Here is a 22603-nt window from a genome sequence, read left to right on the forward strand (position 1 = left end):
GCCTTTTGATCAGTTATCTAATTCATCGATTATTTCATCATATCTGAGATCGCTCGACTGATAACTATAGCTTTCATTGACGAGATAGCGATCTGCTTCCAAGGAAAAAGAAACCCAAAATAAATGAAGGTTCTGATTACTTTTGAAGTTGTTTGCGAACAACTGTTGCTTTGTAAGTTCGCCAACCCTTCTGAGCAACCAACTGGATGACATCAAATATACGCTGATCTCAGGATTGAATATTGGCTTCAATATAGCCATGGAGGAATGACGTTGCATTTTTTCTAACACTGCCGTAGACGTAGTACAAAACAGGTGCGAGAATAGAGAACTAATTGCATATGAAAAGAACTGGAGGCAGAAGTCACCTTGAATTGCTGAAAATGAAGGTTTTTGTCTTCTGAAGGGAATAAACATGGGATGAAGGTGAGATTTATGGGGAGGGGTCGCGGACTGCTGAGCAGCTGGGGTGTTTTGATATTTGACAGGGTTTGACTGGATTTATCTGTGAGATATATACAGAATACATACGGTGAGGGATACACTTTGAATAACAATCGGCCCAGCTCTTAAACCACACTCAACTTCAATCACATCTAAGACACACCCACATCACACCCTTCCACACTGACTTTCAGTTGAATTATATTAATATTGAATTATATTAATATGCGCAATGGTGTTCTGTGGTTGGAATGTTGAGACCCACGCTGAAGGTTTTCCGGCCGAGATTGAAAAATCAAGTGTATGCCCGATATGTATGATGCTAGAGGCATTTCTGCTGTCTTTATTCAGGGGTCACACTTTCTCTACTGCTCATCCCTCCTGCTGTTCGTCCAATTCGACGGTCAACGGATCCGCCCCCAGTTCCGCAAAGCAACGAAAGTATTGCTGTTGGTCAGGGGTATTTTTCTCCCAGTGTAGCATGAGTTTTCGTCCGCCAATATCTACGAAATACTGGATGTCACCGGGCGTGAGCTTTAGTCGAAGCTCAAGCAAGCAATAAGATCCTTGAAAACACCCAAGTAGGTACGCATATTGGACCTCAACGTATCCAGTAATCGTTTCGTTCAGCTGCCCATCCACGTAGTGCTCAGAGAGAATACCAGAGAGAATACCGATCACTGCTGCACAGAGTTTTAATGTCTATAGCTCCTGTTTACCTCCCACCGGTTTGAGTTTAGGTCCAATAACCTGGCTAGCTAGCTTACCGTGCTTTCTTCAAGTCGTTTGTCTATAGAACTAAGCCTGCTCGTCTGCAACCGCCACAAAATAATCGCAGGAAACAGTGGGTAATGTCGCGCAACTACTAGCTCTCCAACGAAACATCTCAGACCGGCAGCCTCGAGAATCTCGGCAGAGCGAACAGCAGATGACTTCTCAATGTAACAAAATATTTCCAAGTCGGACATATTACCAATATAACAAATGGATGAGATAGAAGGAAGGGACCGATTACACTACAGAACACGGAAGAAGTTTCGCAAAGGAATGAATGATGTCAGTGGCATAAAGTGTAATTGCATTAGTATGCTTGACACACTCGACTTTACCTTAATTTTCCATAGTAATTTGCTAATTTGAGAATTAGTTAGCATATGAGATGCTATATATATATATATATATTTATCATAAAATGTATATTATTGTAATATTATTTTATTGGAAATATCCACTGATAGGACGACTGACCTTTGGCCCCCAAGCCGGTTTTAATTTAGTAACTAACCAAAGGTTACGTAGTAGGTTCAAGCTCCAAAAATCAGCAGGGATAATAAGACAAAATAAAGCAACGGAACAGACTAAGAAAGCTCCAAGAAAGTCAACGAGGGACCGCAGGCATGGAGCAGTGGAGATAGTTAGCTTTTCGAGGAGGTGTTTCTTTACCTGTTGAATCACAGGAGAGATATTCTGTGTGAAAAACCAGGTTCGGTTGCTCTCACCAACCCAGCAGGCCCTGTGATGATGGCCTGCTCGCTGACACAAGGCTGAACATACAAGAGAGCTGGGTTCATGCCTGGTGTCCTCCACTTGGTTTAGCTAGCTGAACGTTTCGCTGGGTTCTCTGCTCCCTGATTGGGAGTGAGGCCGCCACTCCAGTTTCGTGCTGGTGAAGTAAAGGATAAAAACCTGGGTATCATGGAATCTTTTTTTAAAGTTGTTGGCGAAAGAGGGGGCATCTAAGAGAAGGATAGAAGAAAAATGCTGATGGTTGACGAGGGTAATATGGGGTTGCTGGGATGTTATATACTTCCCATGCGGCCATTGCATAGAATCCATCCGTTGTTGACAAAAAGGCTACGAATTAAAGTCCGAGAGAAAGGCCATAACTACGCGGTGAAGTTACTGCGAGCTGAACTCAATATATCGTGTGGATGGTCGACATCCCGCTGTGCTATCTCTCCTACAGCTCTTCCATTGATGGATGTGGATGAGTTGAAAGACCTCTGTTTGCTCTCTTTTTTATCACGCAGCCATTATCAGTCATCCTTGTCTAAGTCACATTCTTTCCTCCAAAGGAGAATGGCGTTGAGGTAGCTTCAAATATGCAACAGAAGTTTGTAGGAGCAAGCGTCTCTGTGTTGATTGTTTCGTTTCTTTGGTACCATTTTCATCTCCTCCCGGCCTTGTCTAGCAACTATAGGAGAGATACGTTCTACATGGAGGATGCCGCCGCCCTCAACTTCCTTGTAAATGATATTGACGGTATGTCGTTTATGTTAGTTTCAGTCTTAGTTCTGTTGCTCACATGTGATTCTATATCTTTAGAAATCTGCCTCGTCTGGTCAGAGCTATGTCAACACCACACCTTTGGTGATGAGTCGTGGGAAAAAACACTGTCGATACCTCAAGGGCTATGGAAACTTGACCCATTCAACATAGATGTCTTCCGTTCAATCTCCATTTCTAGAGTGCGGGGAGTACCAGGAGTATATCCTAATGTCCATCAGCAAAGCCAGCAAATCCAGCACAAAGAACAAAAGCGAAAACAACATCCTCTCGAAGACGGCCATACAAGCCTACCACGATACCCCCATAACGCCAACGACAATGATAATGAGAAACTAAATAAAGATTTACCTGAATCGCATGGAGTGACCAACCTTCACTTTCCACCAGAAATCGGACATATCCATCATCCTATCTATGCATCATACTGGCAACAGCAACGAGAGCAACCGTCCCCTCACAAATCGAATGACAGCATTTCCTCATCAATTTATCCGACGAGTCCCAATGCCGTACCTTCCAGCCTTCTGATACAGAAAGATATCAATCGACTTAACCTTCTCCCACTTCTTGTTAGAGGGGCAGAACGACAAACACCTCATCTCAAATATACTTATCCCCTGAGTTCAACTGTGGATAATTCCTCGGGCTCCCAAATCTCGTCTTCCCTCCCCTCGTCATCATCATCGTCATCATCATTTGCAACTTCTTCTCCATCCTCTTCGTACACCATCTGTGCGACGCGGAGTAGAATCTCGTCGTGTGAAAAGGAGATACGGGGTAGTTTACTGGGGATAGTTGTTTGTATAGTGGTGAGTGTGTTGTGGATTTAACCTCGAGAGGAAGGAGTAAGAGCCAAAACGTGTGTCTGGTCTGCACCAGCGGCATAGATGGTGTTCAATCAGGTACGATTTATCCATGCACTATTGTGATGATGCATGTCTGCGATTTTTACCTTCTGTGTTTGTAATTTCTTTCCCCCATTTTTGGTATTGTTTTTACCAACAGCGACATTTTTGTATATAAATTTAAGACGATACGCCGGCATCGCTTTTCTCGCGCATAAGACTCGTACGTTTGTATTTAACCTTTCTTCCTCTGTTTTCTTTCTTCTTAAGTCATTCTAATTGTATTTTTTTCCACTGAATTATATTCTTATATCCTCATTCAACTTGGGAACCTTCAGGGTGTGGCGGATCATTGGAAATTGCCCATCGTGCAATGGGGATGTTTGAATTGGAATATCAGGATCTCCGAAAGGCTCTGAAGCCCGAATATCACTTCTGTCGAATCGGTTTTCTTGTTTTTTCTCCATCTTGATATTTAAACCTCTACTTCTCTCCTTCTAAGGAAAGAAAAATTCTCACTTGCACCCCGCGCCGTTATGTTTCACTTATATAACTAAACGATTCTGTTGTATGAATCTGCATACCTAGGTACAAATTTACGGCGGATGAATGGCCAAAGTCATGTGCTTTCGATTGTTTTCAGATAAATTTCTTTCTTAATTGAATGATGCTCCTATTGATCGCATGAGAAATGATGTCAATATCTGCTTTTGAAAAAGGGAAATTTGCCGAAAGGACTTTTAGGGCACAAAATAGACCATAATGAGGAACATCTTGAAGACTACATAAACTAAATCAAAAATCGGCCAACAAGTGTCCAAGCCTAGAGAACACGAGACAAATGTGCGTGCCATGTTCGCAAAATCAAAAGCACAAACTTTTGCAAAACCTACACCATCACAGGGGCCTCAATCTTTGTCAGTCAGGCCACAAATATCTAGTCAATTGACTCGTCTGCTGGCGAGGAGTTCTTCGATCTACACCAGCCAGCCAACGATCCAATTACCAAACCACCATCTCTATCCAACCTTGTGTTAGTCGTTAACTTTGCAGATCAATCGGCAGGCATTCCAACCACGACAAATCATTCATCGCATTATCGCGTGGTCCATCAGTATATTCATCCCTCCCAGGGGGAAACATGGAATCCAACTTCTCCAACGCCATCAAACAAACTTTCGCGCGAGGCCAAATAATGGCATATTTCCTCATCAACTCAATACTCGTCCATGCTCCTTCGCTAATAACTTGCATCCCTCCAAGGTCGTCTATTACGCCCTTAGGGCACCTGCGAGCAGCAATGAAAACCTGCGCACATGCAAACACATATCCTGTAGTCTCCCAAACCGCTGGTATGGAGAGGGTGTCATACCCATTTATGACATCTGTACCACGACTCTCGACTTCGTCGATAATATTGATTATCTCCGCTGCGGCGAGAATGCATTTTACCGCGCTTTCATGAGCGATTATGTGAGTCAGCGGTATCTCGATTTTATCTATAGCTAACCCTCGCCGTGATGGTTGGGAGGTGGGCTTTTGCATTCGTGAGCGCGCGTCAATGTCCGGTGAAGTGGCCGCAACTATGGCCAATAGCGGGCGCCAGAGGAGGAGACGCATGTGTAGATAGCGGATACGGAGGATGTTGTGTTGTCGCTTCGCTAGGAGGTAGTTCAATGAGTTGACGTTGGTGTCTGGGTGTAGAAAAGGCGGCAATCCAGCTTGCCAGTTGGCGAGGGATTGATCGACACTTATGAGTAGTTGGGGATCTAAGGCATCAATCTTCTTGCGTGCGCCGGAGTTACTAGTTGATCGGAGTTCCTCTTGGATCAGAATGATGTCATTATATCGATTGTAGAGGCGCGTCGAGTTGTTAAAGAATTCTATGATTGAGGGACGATCAACTGTCGCGTTTCGGTCCGCCGAGTCATTGAACGAGAGGCGGTCGATGTAGTCCCGATCACCGGGAATAGGAAGAGGGGTTTCGAAAGAATGTTTCGTTAAGGTTGTAATGCCCATTTTCATGGCAATAATCCTGTGTGAAAAATCTTTAGCAAATTAAGTTCAGGGAAGGTGTGAAGCACGAGCTAGAGTCATGTGTGCCATACCGTTCTAGCATCAATGAACAATGCCAAACTCGTCTCGCTAGCTCCTGGTTGTCCCTCAAAGTCAAATGGTGGCTTCCAGATACAAGATGCAAATGCAGAGACTGGCCAGCACGTATAGCGAGGCCGACAAACTTCCATGCAACAGGTAGATTATTATCCGCAACCAGATATTGGGCTAGGACAAGATAGACCTGAATATGTAAAATTCCTCCTTTTTCAATTCCATTCAGAAATACAAGATTTTGTGCACGTGCGAAGTACTGTTCAGCATCTTTAAGGTCACCTGGGTTGAGTAGCAGGGTAGCCAGGGCAAACACTCCGAAGAGAAAACTAATAAATAAACAATCTTTATCTAAAACTTCTGTTCCTGAGTCCCACAGTTTCACATTTCCCCACAGTTTCTCATAACGGTCAGTGAACGTGTCCCGCTGGAATAACGGTAGATTGACAAACTCCCGCATAAGATAAGTAGAGACCAACTTGTTGGAAACAGTGCGGTGGGGAAGGCGAAGGTCCGTTGAATTAGCAGATAATATTGATGATTTTCCCTTCCGATTTGCTATTTTATCTAATCGCTTTAGCTCTCGATCAGATTGAACTGTGCTTCCGGGTTTTGAGACACCCGTTCTCTGGAACACAGCTTGTCGGACCCGTGAAAGAAAGAAGTTGGCGTCATTCGTTTCATTATCGCCTTCAGAGGGTTCTGGTGAGTCTTCTTTGTCATTAACTTCTTCTTCAGATATATCCGAGTCACTAGATTGTTGAGCTTTTAGGGTAATATCCGGATCTTCCGGAGTATGCGGTCGAATATTGTGAGATTGTCGCCTTCTTTCGTAATTACTAAGTGTGCGGATTCTGAAAGGAAAATTTTGATCGCGATGAGCAGACAGCTGAACATCGCTAGGACCGTCCAGCTTTTCATCATCTTGGATGACCGATCCCTCATCATCGCCCTCATGAGACTTGTCCGATTCGGGTGGAGTCTCAGAAATTGCTCCAACCAGCTGGAAGCTAGGGCTAGCACGACGTCGGTGCGCTTGTGAATTTTGCGAGCTGCGGACAGAAATGTCTAGGTTTCCATTAGTCTCTTTGAGAACTCTTGGGAGAGATGTTCGGGGTTGTTTGGATGGGCGTTCATCTGAGGGGGATTCCGGCAGAGACGAACGATGAGGCTCCAGACGTTTCCTATTTCATATCTCTTAGTTCTCAACATTTGATGAGTTTACAAAATGAATCTTACCGTTGCAAGGGCGGAGCAGAATCATATTCGCATTTCGCTTCTAGACCTCTCTTTCGGCAAGGCCCGCATGCTAATTGAATCAGTTCCCGTACCGAGTACGTTTTTCAATGATAGAAGACATATTGGAGAAGTACATAACAATTTGGAACCGGAAAAAGGTAAGTACGGCCTGCAATTAACGGGATATAGAAGATAAAAAGTATAATTACCTGGTGCTTCCCTAGAGCATCTTCTTTTCGCAGCTCTACACACAAGACAAGCGCTGAAGGCTCGTTTTTTAGTGGCCAGCTGATGAACATTGGGTTTTGCAGCCGCTGGAGACGACTGTGGATATTGACATATGCGATCCTTCTGCAAACATGTACTGCAAACTATATGCCGCCCGTAGAAAAGAAGATAAAACTGCATGTCAGCATTCGACCACAGGGACCTCGACCGCTAGAGAAGTTTTGCTGACCTGGCTGGGCCGCATCACAGCGAATATGTTTTAGTTGGCAATTTGAGCATCTCAAGGCCCGGAGCGGCTTGGCCTGGGAGGAATCGCCCATGGCTGCACTTTCCACAGTCAAGACGGTTGATTCTTTCTCTCCTTGGGTCATCGACGCGTCGCGTTAAAAAATGGCTATTATCTTCATGACTTAAACAAAAATCGTGAATTATGCGGTTTAAGCAAATGTACAAAACCTTAAAGCATCAAATCTAGACGACCCAGCAGAGTACTGCTGAAGGATTCAGGCGATGTTGTGGGGTTGGAGTTGAAAAGCGCTCTGAAGTGAAGTGTTGTTTGCAGCCAAGGGCACGAGCGCCGGAATCGGGCCGGAATACCGGGTTCCGCGTTGCCATACCCTAACAGCGCTCTGATGTCCTCATTATTTAGGTCATGCTGAATATTATTGGAATTTTACACAACGCGCCATACATCGTTAGAATTAGCCTTTGTTCCGCTATCATATCTGGATTTTTAAACGTATATTTACTCATTTAATGTTGTAATTGACTATGGGTGTCCCATACCGGTATTCTCACTGGTTGGACGGGAGCTGTGTGGTCAATTTAAGCTTATTTTCTAGATCTAACCCAATCTGCTCATCGATTCTGGCCATCTTCGTCCAAAACTGAGGATCAAATCTATTATTCATTGGTTGCCACTAGAAACTTGCGCTATTTGTTATAAAAAGGTGAAATGGAGAGGAAGTAACACTCCAAAAGTCTTGTACAAAAAGTATTAGATATTCGACGAACATTTTTCCTCGACGGAATAAGCCTTCACCCGTCAACTTAATGCCCATCTAGATTTCAATGCTGCACTGATGATTTTCGACTGTTTCAATATCAACCCTGCTAGTTCCACCACTGACTTTGCTACTAGAATTTCCATAATTTGTAAGCCCGCTTGAATCTCGCGGAAAATCCAGTTTCGTACCTCAATGGTAATAAGGGAGTCCAACCCGTAAGCTCCCAGTGGTTTTGAACGGTCGATCTCGTCGACGGACTTCATCATCATTACCGATACCTTTGTACCAAGGGGTCGACCACTATTTTTTTTAACGGTCATGGACTGCAATGTGTGGGACGTCTAAGTGGTTGTATTAGCATGTAGGCAGCTGAGGCATAGATGCAGTGGTGTTGGCAGGTGTTCGCCAAATCACCTGTGGTTGCTGCGCCAAGTAGCCTGTGGAGTTCAGTATCATCGATCCAATCAACACTCAACATGTCCGCAACGTCAGTCTTCCTTTGTTCGTTTTCTGGAAGATACGCTAAAATCAATCGTAGTACAAGGCAAACCCACCGCGTTCCTATAGTGTCCAAAAGCTGACATAAATGTGCCTCCCGCGGCGTATGCTTCTTGACCTCGGTTACCAACAAGGTTGGCTATTGAGGAGAGTATGATGAAGAAATCAAGGTTGCAGTTTAATCCTAGAATGCGTGGTGGATTTTCCAGACTCCAGCAACTTTGGGTTTCACGACAGCATCGTATTCGCTTTAGCTCATGTGTTCGAACGATGTGTCCTGAATGAAAGTTAGTTGATTTGAATATGTTGGCAATATGGGGAGATAAGAGGCGTCACTGACACGAAAAACCATTACGCCATATATGACCCCTCGTACAGGTGGCATATGTAGTAGCTTTGATACCAGTTTGCCTTCTACTGTTGGGGGGTTTGGATTGGTTTGTCCCCTCTACTACCAGCATGGCGCTGGTGTGAGAGAGCTCTTTTGCCCCAGTGGCCTAACATCTACTTCTTCCTTATTACTAACATCACACCGGTATACGACGACTGTCGCTCCGTTAGCAGAAAGTTCCCTGACTGGCATCCCAACTCTTTGATATTTGCTACCAGTTCGTGAGTTGACAATTATACGTTGGGCCCCTTTCTCAGCTAGCCGCGACGTGATATTGCGGCCAAGACTCCCCGTCCCGCCAACAATGAGGTAAGAGGCTTCTGGAGAGCACAAGGTGCCTGCTTTCTTCCTTGTGGATACCTGTCATGGATACACATTAGCACCTATAAGCTGTTCTCGAATTGATCAAACTAACCTAGACTAAAGCATTCCTTTCTGTTGTCACTATTTTTTAAATACTGCGACCAGTCTTCGAGCAATGGCATGCTTCTTCGAAATTGGATATTGAGAAGCAAGTAATTGGTGATATAGGCTTAGCAGCACCAAGGTCAAACATCTTGACGACTCCAAATAGCATCTTTTTCACCAGCTGCGGGCGTTTGTTGGCCGGTAAAGTCAATTCCACATATGCAAAGCCCACATTGCGGTCGAAATGGGTCATTGCCAGTCTCTAATTCCACATGATATCCTTCTTACCCATTTCAATAAATCGCCCAAAAGGGGCAATGGATTCCCAAGTCGCCCGTAGTGTATCTCCAGCCAGGGAGTTCAATGCTACATCAACACCCACACCATTCGTCGCTTTGCGAATCCCCTCAGCGGAAGGGGAATCACGACTGAAAAATTTCCGGTTTTCGTCGATATCGTGAGTTTCAATTAGGAACTTCTTTTCACTAACACTACCAACTGTTGCAAAGATTTCTGCACTAATCGGTTTGGCCAAGATGACTGCCGCTGTATGAATAAGAATCCGTTCTCCAGGCTGCAGTCGTCCAACTTCGAACAAGAAATAGAAGGGTGTGCAGAATGCAATCGGGATGGATGTGGCCACTTTGAGACTCAATTGTCCCGGGATTTTCCAGGCGCTTGTTCCTCGAACGCGGGAATAGTTCGCAAAGGCCCCTTCTGAGACAACGCAATCCCGGTCACCAACTTGAAAATCCGCTACCTCATCTCCAACAGCAACTACTATGCCGCTGCATTCATTTCCTAAGTGACCATACTGAAGTTGACCCATAGCAACCATAATATCTTTGTAATTAAGTCCAACAAATCGTACTTCTATTGCTATCTGATGGATCAAGAGTGGAGTGAAAGCATACCCGCAGTGTATGCAGCAGCAATTTCGCCGCTAGAGTGACCAACCACAGAAACAGGATGCACTCCCCAGGAACACAGAAAGTTTGTCAAGGCTATTTGAAGGGCCGTACAAGCCGGTTGCCAAAGGGATGCTTGTGAGCTGCGACCTATACCACTGTTTTTTGATAACTCATCTTGGAATCGTTAGAAGAATGCAAACTAAAAGATTTCAACATGTGGAATCTCATACAAAATCATAGAGAACTTAGAACCTAGATTGGTTAAGCACTGATTCGCCGCTTCCATTGCCGCGGTGAATACTGGATAATTCCCAAATCCAGAATGCGCTCTGTGATCGAAGGGGTAACATTTGCCAACATCGGGGGAAAGTTTAGGAATGATTGTTAGTTATATTCACCTCTGCAGAGACATGGATAATATAAACACGTCTGGAAATATATTGAGATGGCAGCTACCACCTATAGCGCAAGTGGATCCGCCTGAACGAATGCTCTGGCATGCTACAAGTAATGCAGTCAAGCTCGACGAACACGCAGTATCTATGGACATGCTTGGTCCTTTGAAATTGAAATGGCATGAAATTCTGTTGGATTGAAGCGACAATGCGAAAGCGGTAGCATGATACCGTGAAATATTTTCACTGTCTTTGTAATTGTTCAAATCGTAGTCTGAGAGCGAGGTGCCCACGAAAATGCCCACCTGCTCACCGGCCAATGATTTTAAAGTAATGCCTCCATTCTCAAGAGCCTCGCATGTACGTTCGAATATCACACGTTGTTCTGGGTCAAGAGACTCAGCCTCATGCTTGGTGAGATTGAAGAAGGGCGCATCGAAGATCCCGATATCCTCCTTCAGAAAGTAACCGGCCCATATGTTAAAGATTCCATTTTTGTCAGGGTTAGGATAACATGAGAAGCCGCACTAAAACGGTTCTCCGGTATGGTGGGCCATCCGCTGCGGCGATGAGAGCACAATTCCCAGAGAGTATCAGGGCATGTGGCATCTCCAGGATGCCGACATGACCTGCCAACTATGGCCACCGGCAACAAATTGTCTTCATCACAGCTGCCCATGTCGAGATCAAGTTTCAAATTTGTCGTGGATGCAAAATAGAGTATCGGCTAAGAATAAAAAGACTTTCTATGGGAACTCGGAATGAACAAGTAACGTAGGACTCAGGGGAGGTAGAATCCGACAGTTGGCTTTAAGGCGAGTATTTTCAAAGATGAGAAGGGGATGGATACATCGGCGAAATATTTCTTGTCCTCGAAGTGAGAAAATCCGCAGAATGTGAAATAAAAAGAATATTGGGCCCTCTATTCTCACACATTCCAGAGACATCACCACTGAGCCGATAGGACACTTCAGCCACGGTATCTCGAGTCATTTGGCTCACACGGCTTATAATCAAGCCACCTATGCATCGATAACATTATTATTAGAAATATTCTCATTGTTGGAGTGTATAGCAGATCATACCTGGCATTAGGAAATCGTGAAATTGGGTTAGTGAATGGAAACCGGGAGACTCCTATTTCGATCGCTCAACCCATCCATCCAAACAAACCTACCAGCCAGAAATTGAATTTTAAATATGGGCTCCCAGCATCAATCAAATCATCAGCTGCATTTTTGAAATATGTTGATTCCGAAAAACAAAACACTTTCATTATGCCTGTGTTGGTATAGTCAGCTACCCGAGCACGCCCCGTGTCACCAATATTCGAAAGATAGCATGCACCAGGCCAGTTTTTGTTAAAACCGGGTACTTATGTTTAGCCCTGTAGGATGCCGTTCGATAAAGCAGTTCAATGGCTTCGCCAATGAAATACATCCAGTTACCTATCGCACAATATTAGATCGATTGTGGGTTGCCCAAAGAATGTTCGTGAGGATGGGAACACTCACAGCTCGCTTCCTGTACAGTTGTGTAGTGCATAGCAATTATCGAGAGCGTGTCATAAGAAAACTGCGTGCTAATATCCTTCCCCCGTTTACTCTCCTTTTGGCGTTGTAGAATATCTGCACGCGTGACAATGCTAGTATTTTTGATCACAGAGGCTCAAGCAAATAGTTGAAAAAGACGAGACATAGTGTACACTTAAATGAAAGAGCACTTAAGATTAAGATCTAGCTGCAAATATTCTGCATGATGCTGTGGGAGCTGGAAGGATGTTCCCTGCCGAGGTACCCCGCCATTGGCCAATGCATCCGCTCCTACGCATAATTAACTAGCGGTTATCAGAAGGGGAGCTTTCGGCAACATTGAGCGAAGGCGGGGCGTAGCAAACTCTGCCAGGTCGAGACAAGAAGTCAAGATACGGCATACACTTTCAAAGGTCGAAGATAGGGTATTTACTACATGCTCCTCCCTTCTTTTTCTTTAACTTATTTCTAGAAAGCTGTGCCAGCTTATATATATCTAAAGGGGGGATATTAGGTCTTAGAAGTTTATGCCAATCAAATCACATTTATTTCGATCCTAGTATTATACAGAATAATCATCTTCATAACCAACAATGCAAGCTGCCAATCGCCTCCGGACTGCGCTTCAAACAGGCAAAGGCGTGTCGTTTGGCGCATGGCAAATGCTTCCAGGCGCCAACCATTCACGGATCATGGCCAAGAGCGGCTTTGATTGGATCTGTGTCGACACGGAGCACGGAAACATTGCAGGTAAATAATGAAGCAGTGAAAACGGCGGATTGATTTTGTTCTCTGATATACGTAACCCCGTACTGCTACGAATTGGCAAGGGGGGAAGCCTCTAGCCAGGCACGAGCTCCTCAGTTAATATATATATTGTGCAAATTATTAACTATTGTTGATTCTAGATGGCCAAATGCACGAAGCCGTGGCTGCAATTGCCGCTACGGGTGTCAGTCCCGTCGTGCGAATTGCTGCTAACGAGTTGTGGATGGTTAAGCGTATGTATCCCTTTTCTAGAAGGGTTCACTTATCACCCAGATCGCACGCAGATGGTGTGATTGTTAATTCCAAGAATAGGTGCCTTGGACGCAGGAGCCCATGGAATTGTTGTCCCTCTCCTCCATACTGTAGACGATGCAAGGAAACTAGTGGAATCGGCCAAGTTTCCTCCCTTGGGCAGAAGAGGGTTTGGAAGCCCATTTTCCATGGGCTCATTTGGGAATCTTACTCAAACGGACTATTTGCTTCAGGCAAATGAAGCCTTGGTTACAATTGTTCAAATAGAAACCAAAGAGGCTTTTGAAAACGTGAAGTTTGCAGATATTTTTTTTTATCAATCACTAAATCATCCTTTGACGGTATTCAAAAGCCTGGCAAGCTGACTAGGGTAATTCGAGTGCAACGGATAGGTTGAGGAAATCGCCAAAGTTCCAGGAGTAGACGTGTTGTTGGTTGGTCCGTGGGACCTGGGAAACAATATTAGTCGGCCTGTTATGGGTGATTTCCATCCTGACTTGGTGGCTGCAATTGAAAGAATTCGCAAGGCAGCCGTCGACAACGGTAAGAAGGCTGGAATTTACAGCGCAGATGGCGATTCCGCAAGCAAGTACGCAGAGCAAGGGTTTCACATGGTAGGACGGGGCTTTTATATTCAAAAATTTCTTTATCCTTTTCGGCCTCTTGCATTGGATGCTGACGTTAATATGCAGATATCTGTGATTTCCGACGTCGCTGCTCTTACTGCCCATCTATCGAACTCGCTAAATACTGCTCGGGCGCGCTTATAAGGAGGTCAAATGTCCCTTGCGCGAGATATGGTAGACATGCACGTTAATATTTTTAATGATAGCAACATAATCACACATATTCGTAATTTTTATATCAATTCTTCTACCTCCTTTATTGCCTTCTCAACTTCCTGCTCCGTAAATCGGTGAAATAACTTTTTTGGATCTGATAGAGTTTCGCCTCCGTCATTGGATGTGGAAAGGACTCGCTGAACGTGCAGAACAGGTACGTCAAACTCGTAAACGTCCTTCCACCGTTTGTTTTGTGGGGTCATAACATCAATTTCTGAATATGTGAATGGCTTCCTTTCTCGTAGCTTTGCTATGGTGTTTTTTGCCGTATCGCATAGAGAGCAATGGACGCGTGTGAAGAGGGTGAGTTGGGCATTTTGGAATAGCCGGATTGAAGTGCGCATCGTGTCGTGTTTAGGTAGCCCCTCTATAAAATTATATCAGTAATTAACATGAGTTACATATGAATCAGAGAGCACATACGTGAGCATTAATTTTCAAGATCAACTTGGGAAATATCGCTGTCTGCTTTGGTGTTGTCCATATTTCATTGTCCCGGGCCTCCAGAATCTTCGATGGTTTTGGGAAGCTAGCGCTAGCAAAAGTATTTAGAAGCACTTAACATCCCACCAATGGTTCCAATCTGCAAGCCAAACGGCTACAGGTTATCAACCAGCTCTTATAACGATTGAGGGATCTGTTTACTGGATCATAAAACGCTAACTAAAATATGGCGCAAAAATGTGTCCACAAGGGCTGCGGTAAGGTGTTTACGGACCCTGACGAACTGTGCGTCTATCATCCTGGGCCGCCTGAATTTCACGAAGGGCACAAAGGTCAGTGTTCATGTCATCCTGGATTTGGTTCTTTACTAGGATGCGATATGAGACAAAACAGCTCAAAATCAAAGGAGAACGCCCCATGAACCGACAAGTGCGGGGATTCCTCGAAGAAGCGCTGGTAGCTGACAGAGATTTGCCGCTACAATACAGGATGGAAATGTTGTAAACCTCGCGTTCTCAGTTTCGACGAATTCCTGGCCATCCCACCGTGCACGACGGGGAAACATTCAGCAGTCGATAACGCTCCAACTCCAGAGTCTAAAAATGATCCCCCCCAGATAGCACCCGACACTACTCCGAAACATATTCCGATTGCCATCGGAAACATTCCAACCACTCTCTCCGCGGCAGGTGCTCATTCCCCCAAACCTTCAACGTCTCCTCCTCCAGAATCAGAATCCGATGACCCATCCCTTGCGATTGAGGCTGGTGCGGCATGTCGTCGAAGAGGCTGCAATGGTAAATATTCACCTTCCGTTCCAAGGGATGATGAGAAATGCGAACACCATCCGGGTCTGCCTATTTTCCATGAGGGGAGCAAGGGCTGGAGCTGTTGCAAGCGCAGAGTGTTAGAATTCGATGAGTTTATGAAGATAGCTGGCTGTAAGCAAAGGTCGAGGCATTTGTTTATTGGGAAGGCGAAGAAGACGGAGGAGAAGGTTGACAATATTCGGTGAGTTTCAACGATGTGTTTCTTCAGAAACCTATGGTATCGACGACAGATACATCTGTATTCCTCTTGACGTGATATACCTTCATAAAATTCGGACAGGCTTGCTAACTGCGTTTCGCCTTAACTTTGAAGGACCGATTTCTACCAAACCGCTACCTCCATCATGGCCACCCTCTACCTCAAGAAGATCGACAAAGCCAATGCGAAAGTCAACTTCACCTCGCCTACTACAATAGAATTGGATCTCCCGACCTCTGATAACAAGCGCTTCAAGGAAACCCTCATCCTCTACGCACCAATCGATACAGAGAAGTCCAGTTTCCAGATCATGGGCACGAAGATGGATTTGAACCTAGCGAAGGCGGACGGGACGAGTTGGCCGGTCCTGCGAAAAGATGATAAACATACCGGGGAGATCATTCAGACTGGACGGGCGAAGAAGGCTTGAAGTAATATAAAAGTACGGTTGACGCGGCGGTAGTTTGTGTTTGATTATTTTTAGATAATGGCATACGTGGATATGACGATAGGAAATCATTTAGGCGTGCATTTCATCGCCGCTGGCTGAATTAATTGAGGAGTTTTGTGAAGGGCGTAGGTTTCTGATTTTTTTTTTTTTTTTTTTTTGGGAGGAAACAAGTTAATTGATTGGAAAGCTGTATGGTCAAGTGGATTCATGGAGCATATATCCAGCACTCGGGGAAAGGAGACGATGTGAGTTTGCATTATGCAGCTGAATTTTACGAGGCATAAAAGTGATAGGAATAATCGCAATACGAAGTTCTCGGGATAAAATAGTATGCCGTCCCCCTTATGTTTTTACACAGCATGCTGAAATTACAATGCAGAACCCTAGCCCGACGGACACAAGCGTGATACCAATATCGGCCATGATAAACAAGAGAGAATTACCATGATATGTCACGCCTCCTCCACAGCTAAAGCCCACAGGAAAATAAGCCCAGCCATAAAAGTTAATTTGGGAAAAAGGACAACGCAGAAATTGGTCTCCAGAGCCGGGAACGGAAGGAAACCCATTTCTCACAAAACAACACACAAAATAAAAGTGGTGTAAGGACGGATAACCCTCAGCATGCCGCATGTTGCGGAGCTCTAGTTTTGAAATTTACATGGCTATGTAAACCTCTACTGATGATGGGAAAAAGAAGGAAGAAAAAGAGGAAAAGTCTTCGAAGTGAGCGACAAGCTTTTATACTAGGAATCATGTGACATGGTGTATGAAAAGTGCACCAAGCCCTAACGCTAGGCTATTTTGGTTGAAACAAAACTTTTACTTCATCAAACCTTATCAACATCAACACAACAGGGCGACGTTTTTATCGGCTCGGAAAAGCACGAGCCCTCCTTCGGGTCCCCAAAACCATTCCACGAGCAACCATTCCACGAGCAAAACAGAGCTGGAGGTAATGAGACTAGGAAATAGTAATCGGGTTGCTGATGGTGTTGGAAGGTTGATTCATAGTAATTATCAAGCAGGCCAGGCACTGCTTCAAAAGGAGGGGTGGTCACGTGGCATCAAAGCGAGTGATAGGAATGTCAACGAATCTGTTGGGGGGATTGGATTGGGTGATTCGTACCCTCTATACCACCACGGCGCTGGTGGTGATTGAGCTCTTTTGCCCTAGTGGCCTAATAGGTTATGAGCCCGTGTAAGCGCGACTGCTACAGGGTGTGCCAACATGCTATCACAGGTTCGAATCAGACCAAGGCCAGAAGAATATCCCTTACTAATACACATTCTCTTACCAAGGTGGAGGAGATTGGTGGTTAGGCACCCAGGAAGACCCCAGGCCACCAAGGACCAATGGCAGTACTCCGTAGAGTAGTGGAACTTAGGAAGAGCCAGGTTCCCCCAGCTGGCCGGATGGCAGAGTGGGTCCGAGGGGGTTGGAGGGATTGGATTGGGTGATTCGTACCCTCTATCACCTCGTCTTGGGGGCAAGGCACAATTAGCGCGGTTTTTTAACACGTACCTTAGTGTATTAAATACACGAAAACTACTGAATTATATGAGAGATCAGCTGTATTGATGTGTTTTAGTGTAATTTATGTAATTTATTTGATTTAATCTTAATTATTAAAATGGAACTCCTGTCAACATCAACTTTTCAGATAGAGAGGAATATTATTACATACAACACAATTATATCTTAATTTTGAAACTCTACTCTTATTCTGCTCTGTTTTCTTTCTTTTATACTGACATCAGACACAAACTTGAGATTCTAACAGAGAAATTCAATGATTAAGATTTGAATTTAATCAAGTTGAGGGTAGAGAACTTGAGAATTCAAAGAAATGAAGATAAAATTATTGATGAAATTGAATATGAAATAAAGCAATATCAGTGTAAGGCGAAGCCGTACGAAGAAGCTCTTGGGCATGCTATTCTTATTCTTTATCGTCGTAACTCTAAGATATGCTGTGCAAGCGGAAACAAGCAGGAGGTGAAGCCCTGTGCGTAGTCATGTGACTACGCGTATGATGGAGCGAAGGCGTGGCACTGCGTGTGGCAGGGCGTAGCAATCAGTGTCAGTGTCAGTAATGATATCAATAGTAGTTAGTCAATCTATGAAAAATATAAGCATTGACAATAGCATGATCAATAATTGTAACGGGCGTACATCGATTAACGATCTAGCACTATCCTAAATACAGATTACGAATTGATTAAGGAAAGAAAGAGAAAAGAGATCAGAAGGAAAGGTTGTACGAAGGGGGTTCTTATAACATGACCCCCCCCAAATAACCAGGTTATCCCGGACGCCACCCCAGCCAAACCCCCCCTGGATAATTGAGTTATATGGGGGGGGTCTGCTTGGCATGTTATCTTGGCAGTTATTGGAGCTCTGTACAAGATGATTGGCTGAAGAAAAATATTGTGGGTAAAAATTGATTGATATAGATCTGACTAGCTAGCTAGCTACCTTTCCTCTATCTTTCTTCTATCTATATGACCTGCTTGGCTTCACCATATGGGCTACTAGTCCTAGACACCAACGTAGAGGTGCAGATCATGTCTAGGTGTCATACACAGACTCCGTATGACATACCTGCCCCTCCGAGAAAGAGAAAGAGAAAGAGAAAAGAGATTGAGCATACCAGAGAGAGAGAGCTAATCAAGGATTATAGGAGCAGCAGGTGTTGAACCAGCTGTGAGCAGCTGCTGTTCAGAGGGACCCCTCATCCGCCGTTGAGGGCCATCCTCCTCATCATCATCATCCACAATCTCTATCACCTCCACCCCTTCCCCATCTCGTACGGAGCAGCGAATGGCATGATCACGCCATTTGCAGTTGCCACAAGCTCCACCAAAGTGGCCAGGCAGGCGACGGCATTCTGGGAATGGCCGAAGACCTGGATGAGCACTCCGGCAGGCAAGGCATGCATGTGGCTCCGTCCGGCCGCGAGATTGAATGAGAATGGCATTGATGTACGATGGCCGGTGGCTTCGAACCTGCAGCTCTGTCATGCTGCCTCATACAAAGGGTACATCTTGCCCTGGGAGAGCCAGGACTGCCCTGGATTGTGGACTGTGGGTGAAGGGACTCAGCTGTTGATCAGCCACGAAGAGGATGCGATGGGGGCCCTGAGGGCCAGAAAGACCGAGGAGGGAGAGAGCTCTATATTGTATGGAGAAGAGGGCAGTTAGTGTTGTGATATCTGATATCTAGTTGATGAAGCAATCTGTCAGAGCTTTGTACATACATGGTTGATATGATGGTGTGTTGAAAGAAGAAGAAAAGAAGAAGAGGAGAGAGAGGAGAAGATATTATTATAAAGAGATGAGTGGGTGCAAAGAAGCAGATGTAATTCACTGCTTTTGTCATCATCATCAATCTGCCAATTCATCCACCCCCATCAATCAGCTCACCACCCTCTGTTGTCTTTGTACGATAGCCAGCTGTAGTGAGAGAATACACTGTATAGTAGGAAACCTTCATACAATGAAGAGCAGAGCTGCATTAGCTAGCTAGCAGTACACTCTAATCCATCTAAAAATACACTCTATCTATATTATTATATAAAGTCAAAGTCCCAGCAACTCCGTATGAAGAGAAAGGAAATGACAGGTTCTCTAGAGCTGCCTCTGTCTTTTCAACAGCTCTGTCAATTTATTAAGAGAGAGCTTCCCCCGCTGGCGGATCAGCTCCAGAGATTCCACAGCAGCACTGACAGTCATATCAGAGGACACACGCGTACGAATCTCATTGATGATGATCTTTCACCGGCAGAACATCATCTGCTCCTTGGAGAAGCCCTTGCGCCAGCTGCCTCCCTGATCCTCCAGGCTCTGCACTGATGGACCACCCCCCAGACCAGTGGTCCACTCCCGCCACAGATCAGGCACTGACTGTATTGTACGGGAAAGAGAATAACCATTTCCTGTCCGGGAAGAGGTGAGAAGTGTGGCTGTCAGATCCACAGATTCAGCATTGTTAGATGATGATTGTCTCATCTCCATCTCTGACTCCACTGACCTCTGTACGATGTCTCTGGAAAGAGTAGAAGAAGAGGAGGGCAGAGAGAAAGTAGAGAGAATGGCAGCCAGATTCATCACTGAATTCTGAGCAGCAGAGCTCTGAGGAACTGCCTGTATGAAGAAAATGATTTGACCATCAACTAGATCAGCAAGCTGCTGAGCCATTTTTTGCTGCAGTTGTTGATTCTCATAACCCCACTTATCAATGGACTGAATCATCTCCTGTCGCACATTTTTCAGCTGATCAGCAATGACAGATACTACTCGCTGAATCTGAATCTTCTGAGGCTCCACAGCTGTCTCAAGAGTCTGAACAATCTGAAGAGTATACTTCTGATAATCCTCTCGTACGAAGAGAGCATCTGACCATAGAGGGTGGTCAGGGAACTGCCTCTGCAGAAACACAGAGTTCTGAAGAATCACTGTATGAAGCTGCTTCAGCAGCCGCAGAAATCTCTGAGCTGCTAAGTCTTGTTCATTCTCTGACAATTCTTGCTCTGTCTTCTTCACTTCTTCCATTTCTGCTGCTTCTCTTTCCCTCTTCTGTGTCTGTCTCTGTTTCTGGCTCAATCTCTCGTACGAATCAAATCTATCTAGCCAGACATCCACCCATGGCCAGATGGCAGCCTCCAGCTGCTTCGGGGGGGGGGATGGTGGCTCGAGGAAGAAAGTAGTTGCCCTGAGTCTGTGGTTCAAACCCTGCCATTGCTCGTACGAACTCTCGGGGGATATTGGTGAGATAGCAGTTGGTCAGAGCATCATTATTCCATCGGCCAGCCCAGCGAATCTGACCCTCTGACACCCCATTCAGTTCAGCATATCTGAACCCCTGACTCCGACCAAGATGAGTCTTCTTGCTTGACAGAAGCCCAGCTGCTGCATACATGCGATTGACCCACTGAAGCTGAGTATTGTATGAAAGAGGCTTGAAGGTATCCTGTTCACAGAGAAGGTGGATATCATACCAGAGAGAGTGTCTTCAAAAGTCTGGAAGACTTTCCCATACAATATTCCAGCGGTAGAACAGATAGAATGTCAGATGAGATATTGTACAGAGTAGAGGATTCTTATGTCTCATCACAGCAGCATACTTCAGCTGCCCCAGCTGGTTGGTCTTGCCATTATCTGTGATGAGAATCATAGGCCAGCATGGAGTGGGCCCCTCATTTGAAAGCTGAAGGATGAAAAGGTCAGGCAGCTGTGCCGTACGGGATGTCTCCCTCTGCAGAAGCATGTTGTGATTCATGAGGAAGTTCAGCTCTGTACAAAGATGGCTCATCACAGATGTTTGATCATTTTTATATCAGCCAGTTCAGCAGAACTTCATCAGATGAATCATCATTTTCTCATTGTATCCATCCTGCAGAGTATTGGCCCCCTGATCCACATACTGTGCCCGCTTTCGTACAGACTCCTTGGTTTCATGCGTACAAAGAACTGCACTGACCAGCTGTTCATGTGGATGATCAGAGGAGTTGATTCCTCTGCTCTTCTGAAATCTGTACAGATCCACCACGGCTGCCACATATAGCTTGACTGTGCTCTTACCCACAGTCTGCAGCACAGTGTTGCCATCCCTGTCCGTACGAGCTCTCTTGCTCTTATAAACAGAGCCCTGCAGTGGACGACAAAGCACCTTCTCCTCCAGAAACCAGACCAGCTTTCTCTCTGTCACCATCTCCCCATCTTCAAAGCCAGTCTCCTTGCAGAAGTCCTGTACGAAGAGATAGGAGTTAGAACTAGAATGATCAATCTGGATGCAGGGAAGCAGTGCCACCCACCCGCCATTCTCTCTGCTTGGGGAGATACTGCTTATTGGTATTCTTTGGTCGATTCTGCAGGGCCAGGGCCAGGGCCTTTTCCCCGTACGAAAAGAGGTCTTTGCTGATCTGAAGCTGCCGCTCCACCTCTGTACAGTCAGCTAGAGATGTCATGATGAAGAATACAGAGCAGGGGTGCTTAAAAATCTATTCTTGAAGGATGATGCCTGCTCGTACGGTATGAATCAAGTGGGGTTGAATGTATGTACAATATAATTAAACACTAAAAAGTTATCGTGGGGCTTGGCTAACATACATAGTAACATGGGTTATAACGCCACCCAAACCCCCCCCCGTATAACCACTAGTAATGCCTAGTTAACAGGTTCCTACGGAGAATTTTAATCTCGGAGGTATCTTACAGTTCCAGATGAGCACGAGACCAATTTCCTTCTCAATTGCACTCGCTCTCTGCTCAATTTGACCCTATCCCCTCCCAACAAATTCTGCCTCTACGGTATGTGTCCAGCAATCTGCAAAAAATTGTCTTCCCTTTGCCGTATTCTGATTTCCTGATACTCGCGAACAAGACTGGCCACCCGTGTCTCCACTCTTTCATGAACAGCGATCCACTCGCTGGCACCTTCAAAAAGCGCCCCTTGAGGATCTCCAGCTTTTCTGTCTTGATGAAGACGGTTGGACTTTCTAAGCAAATCTACAAAACTG

General features: G+C 45.1%; 6 protein-coding genes across 6 annotated transcripts; 3 read left to right on the forward strand and 3 right to left on the reverse strand.

Annotated features, from left to right (window-relative positions):
* Window positions 1–816: 816 nt before the first annotated feature.
* Window positions 817–2015, reverse strand: HCAG_01832 (predicted protein; the record flags this gene model as incomplete). Its single annotated transcript, XM_001544735.1, has 4 exons — window positions 817–1146; window positions 1212–1460; window positions 1554–1575; window positions 1999–2015. 4 exons carry the CDS (start codon window positions 2013–2015, stop codon window positions 817–819), a joined length of 618 nt encoding a protein of 205 aa, XP_001544785.1.
* Window positions 2016–4619: 2604 nt separating this feature from the next.
* On the reverse strand, window positions 4620–12309 carry HCAG_01833 (hypothetical protein; the record flags this gene model as incomplete). The annotated part of the gene is made up of 19 exons (XM_001544736.1): window positions 4620–5613; window positions 5687–6755; window positions 6927–6966; window positions 7136–7170; window positions 7647–7809; window positions 7846–7879; window positions 8004–8054; window positions 8169–8215; window positions 8350–8484; window positions 8716–8913; window positions 9186–9410; window positions 9605–9639; window positions 9747–10246; window positions 10481–10516; window positions 10996–11219; window positions 11293–11324; window positions 11697–11786; window positions 11938–12045; window positions 12279–12309. 19 exons carry the CDS (start codon window positions 12307–12309, stop codon window positions 4620–4622), a joined length of 4047 nt encoding a protein of 1348 aa, XP_001544786.1.
* Window positions 12310–12889: 580 nt separating this feature from the next.
* On the forward strand, window positions 12890–14545 carry HCAG_01834 (hypothetical protein; the record flags this gene model as incomplete). The annotated part of the gene is made up of 7 exons (XM_001544737.1): window positions 12890–13046; window positions 13205–13246; window positions 13317–13351; window positions 13709–13930; window positions 14260–14312; window positions 14404–14461; window positions 14543–14545. The coding sequence occupies 7 exons, from the start codon at window positions 12890–12892 to the stop codon at window positions 14543–14545; spliced, it is 570 nt and encodes a 189-aa protein (XP_001544787.1).
* Window positions 14546–15776: 1231 nt separating this feature from the next.
* On the forward strand, window positions 15777–16061 carry HCAG_01835 (hypothetical protein; the record flags this gene model as incomplete). The annotated part of the gene is made up of 1 exon (XM_001544738.1): window positions 15777–16061. The coding sequence occupies one exon, from the start codon at window positions 15777–15779 to the stop codon at window positions 16059–16061; it is 285 nt and encodes a 94-aa protein (XP_001544788.1).
* A 394-nt stretch (window positions 16062–16455) lies between these two features.
* HCAG_01836 (predicted protein) lies at window positions 16456–19286 on the forward strand (the record flags this gene model as incomplete). Its single annotated transcript, XM_001544739.1, has 7 exons — window positions 16456–16485; window positions 16941–17037; window positions 17097–17283; window positions 17406–17451; window positions 17902–18081; window positions 18558–18676; window positions 18788–19286. 7 exons carry the CDS (start codon window positions 16456–16458, stop codon window positions 19284–19286), a joined length of 1158 nt encoding a protein of 385 aa, XP_001544789.1.
* Window positions 19287–19859: 573 nt separating this feature from the next.
* On the reverse strand, window positions 19860–22051 carry HCAG_01837 (predicted protein; the record flags this gene model as incomplete). Its single annotated transcript, XM_001544740.1, has 4 exons — window positions 19860–20837; window positions 21124–21339; window positions 21565–21831; window positions 21899–22051. 4 exons carry the CDS (start codon window positions 22049–22051, stop codon window positions 19860–19862), a joined length of 1614 nt encoding a protein of 537 aa, XP_001544790.1.
* Window positions 22052–22603: the final 552 nt, after the last annotated feature.

Source organism: Histoplasma capsulatum, genomic scaffold (genome assembly GCF_000149585.1).
Source record: "Histoplasma capsulatum NAm1 scaffold_1 genomic scaffold, whole genome shotgun sequence".
In the NCBI taxonomy this organism is placed as follows: domain Eukaryota; kingdom Fungi; phylum Ascomycota; class Eurotiomycetes; order Onygenales; family Ajellomycetaceae; genus Histoplasma; species Histoplasma mississippiense.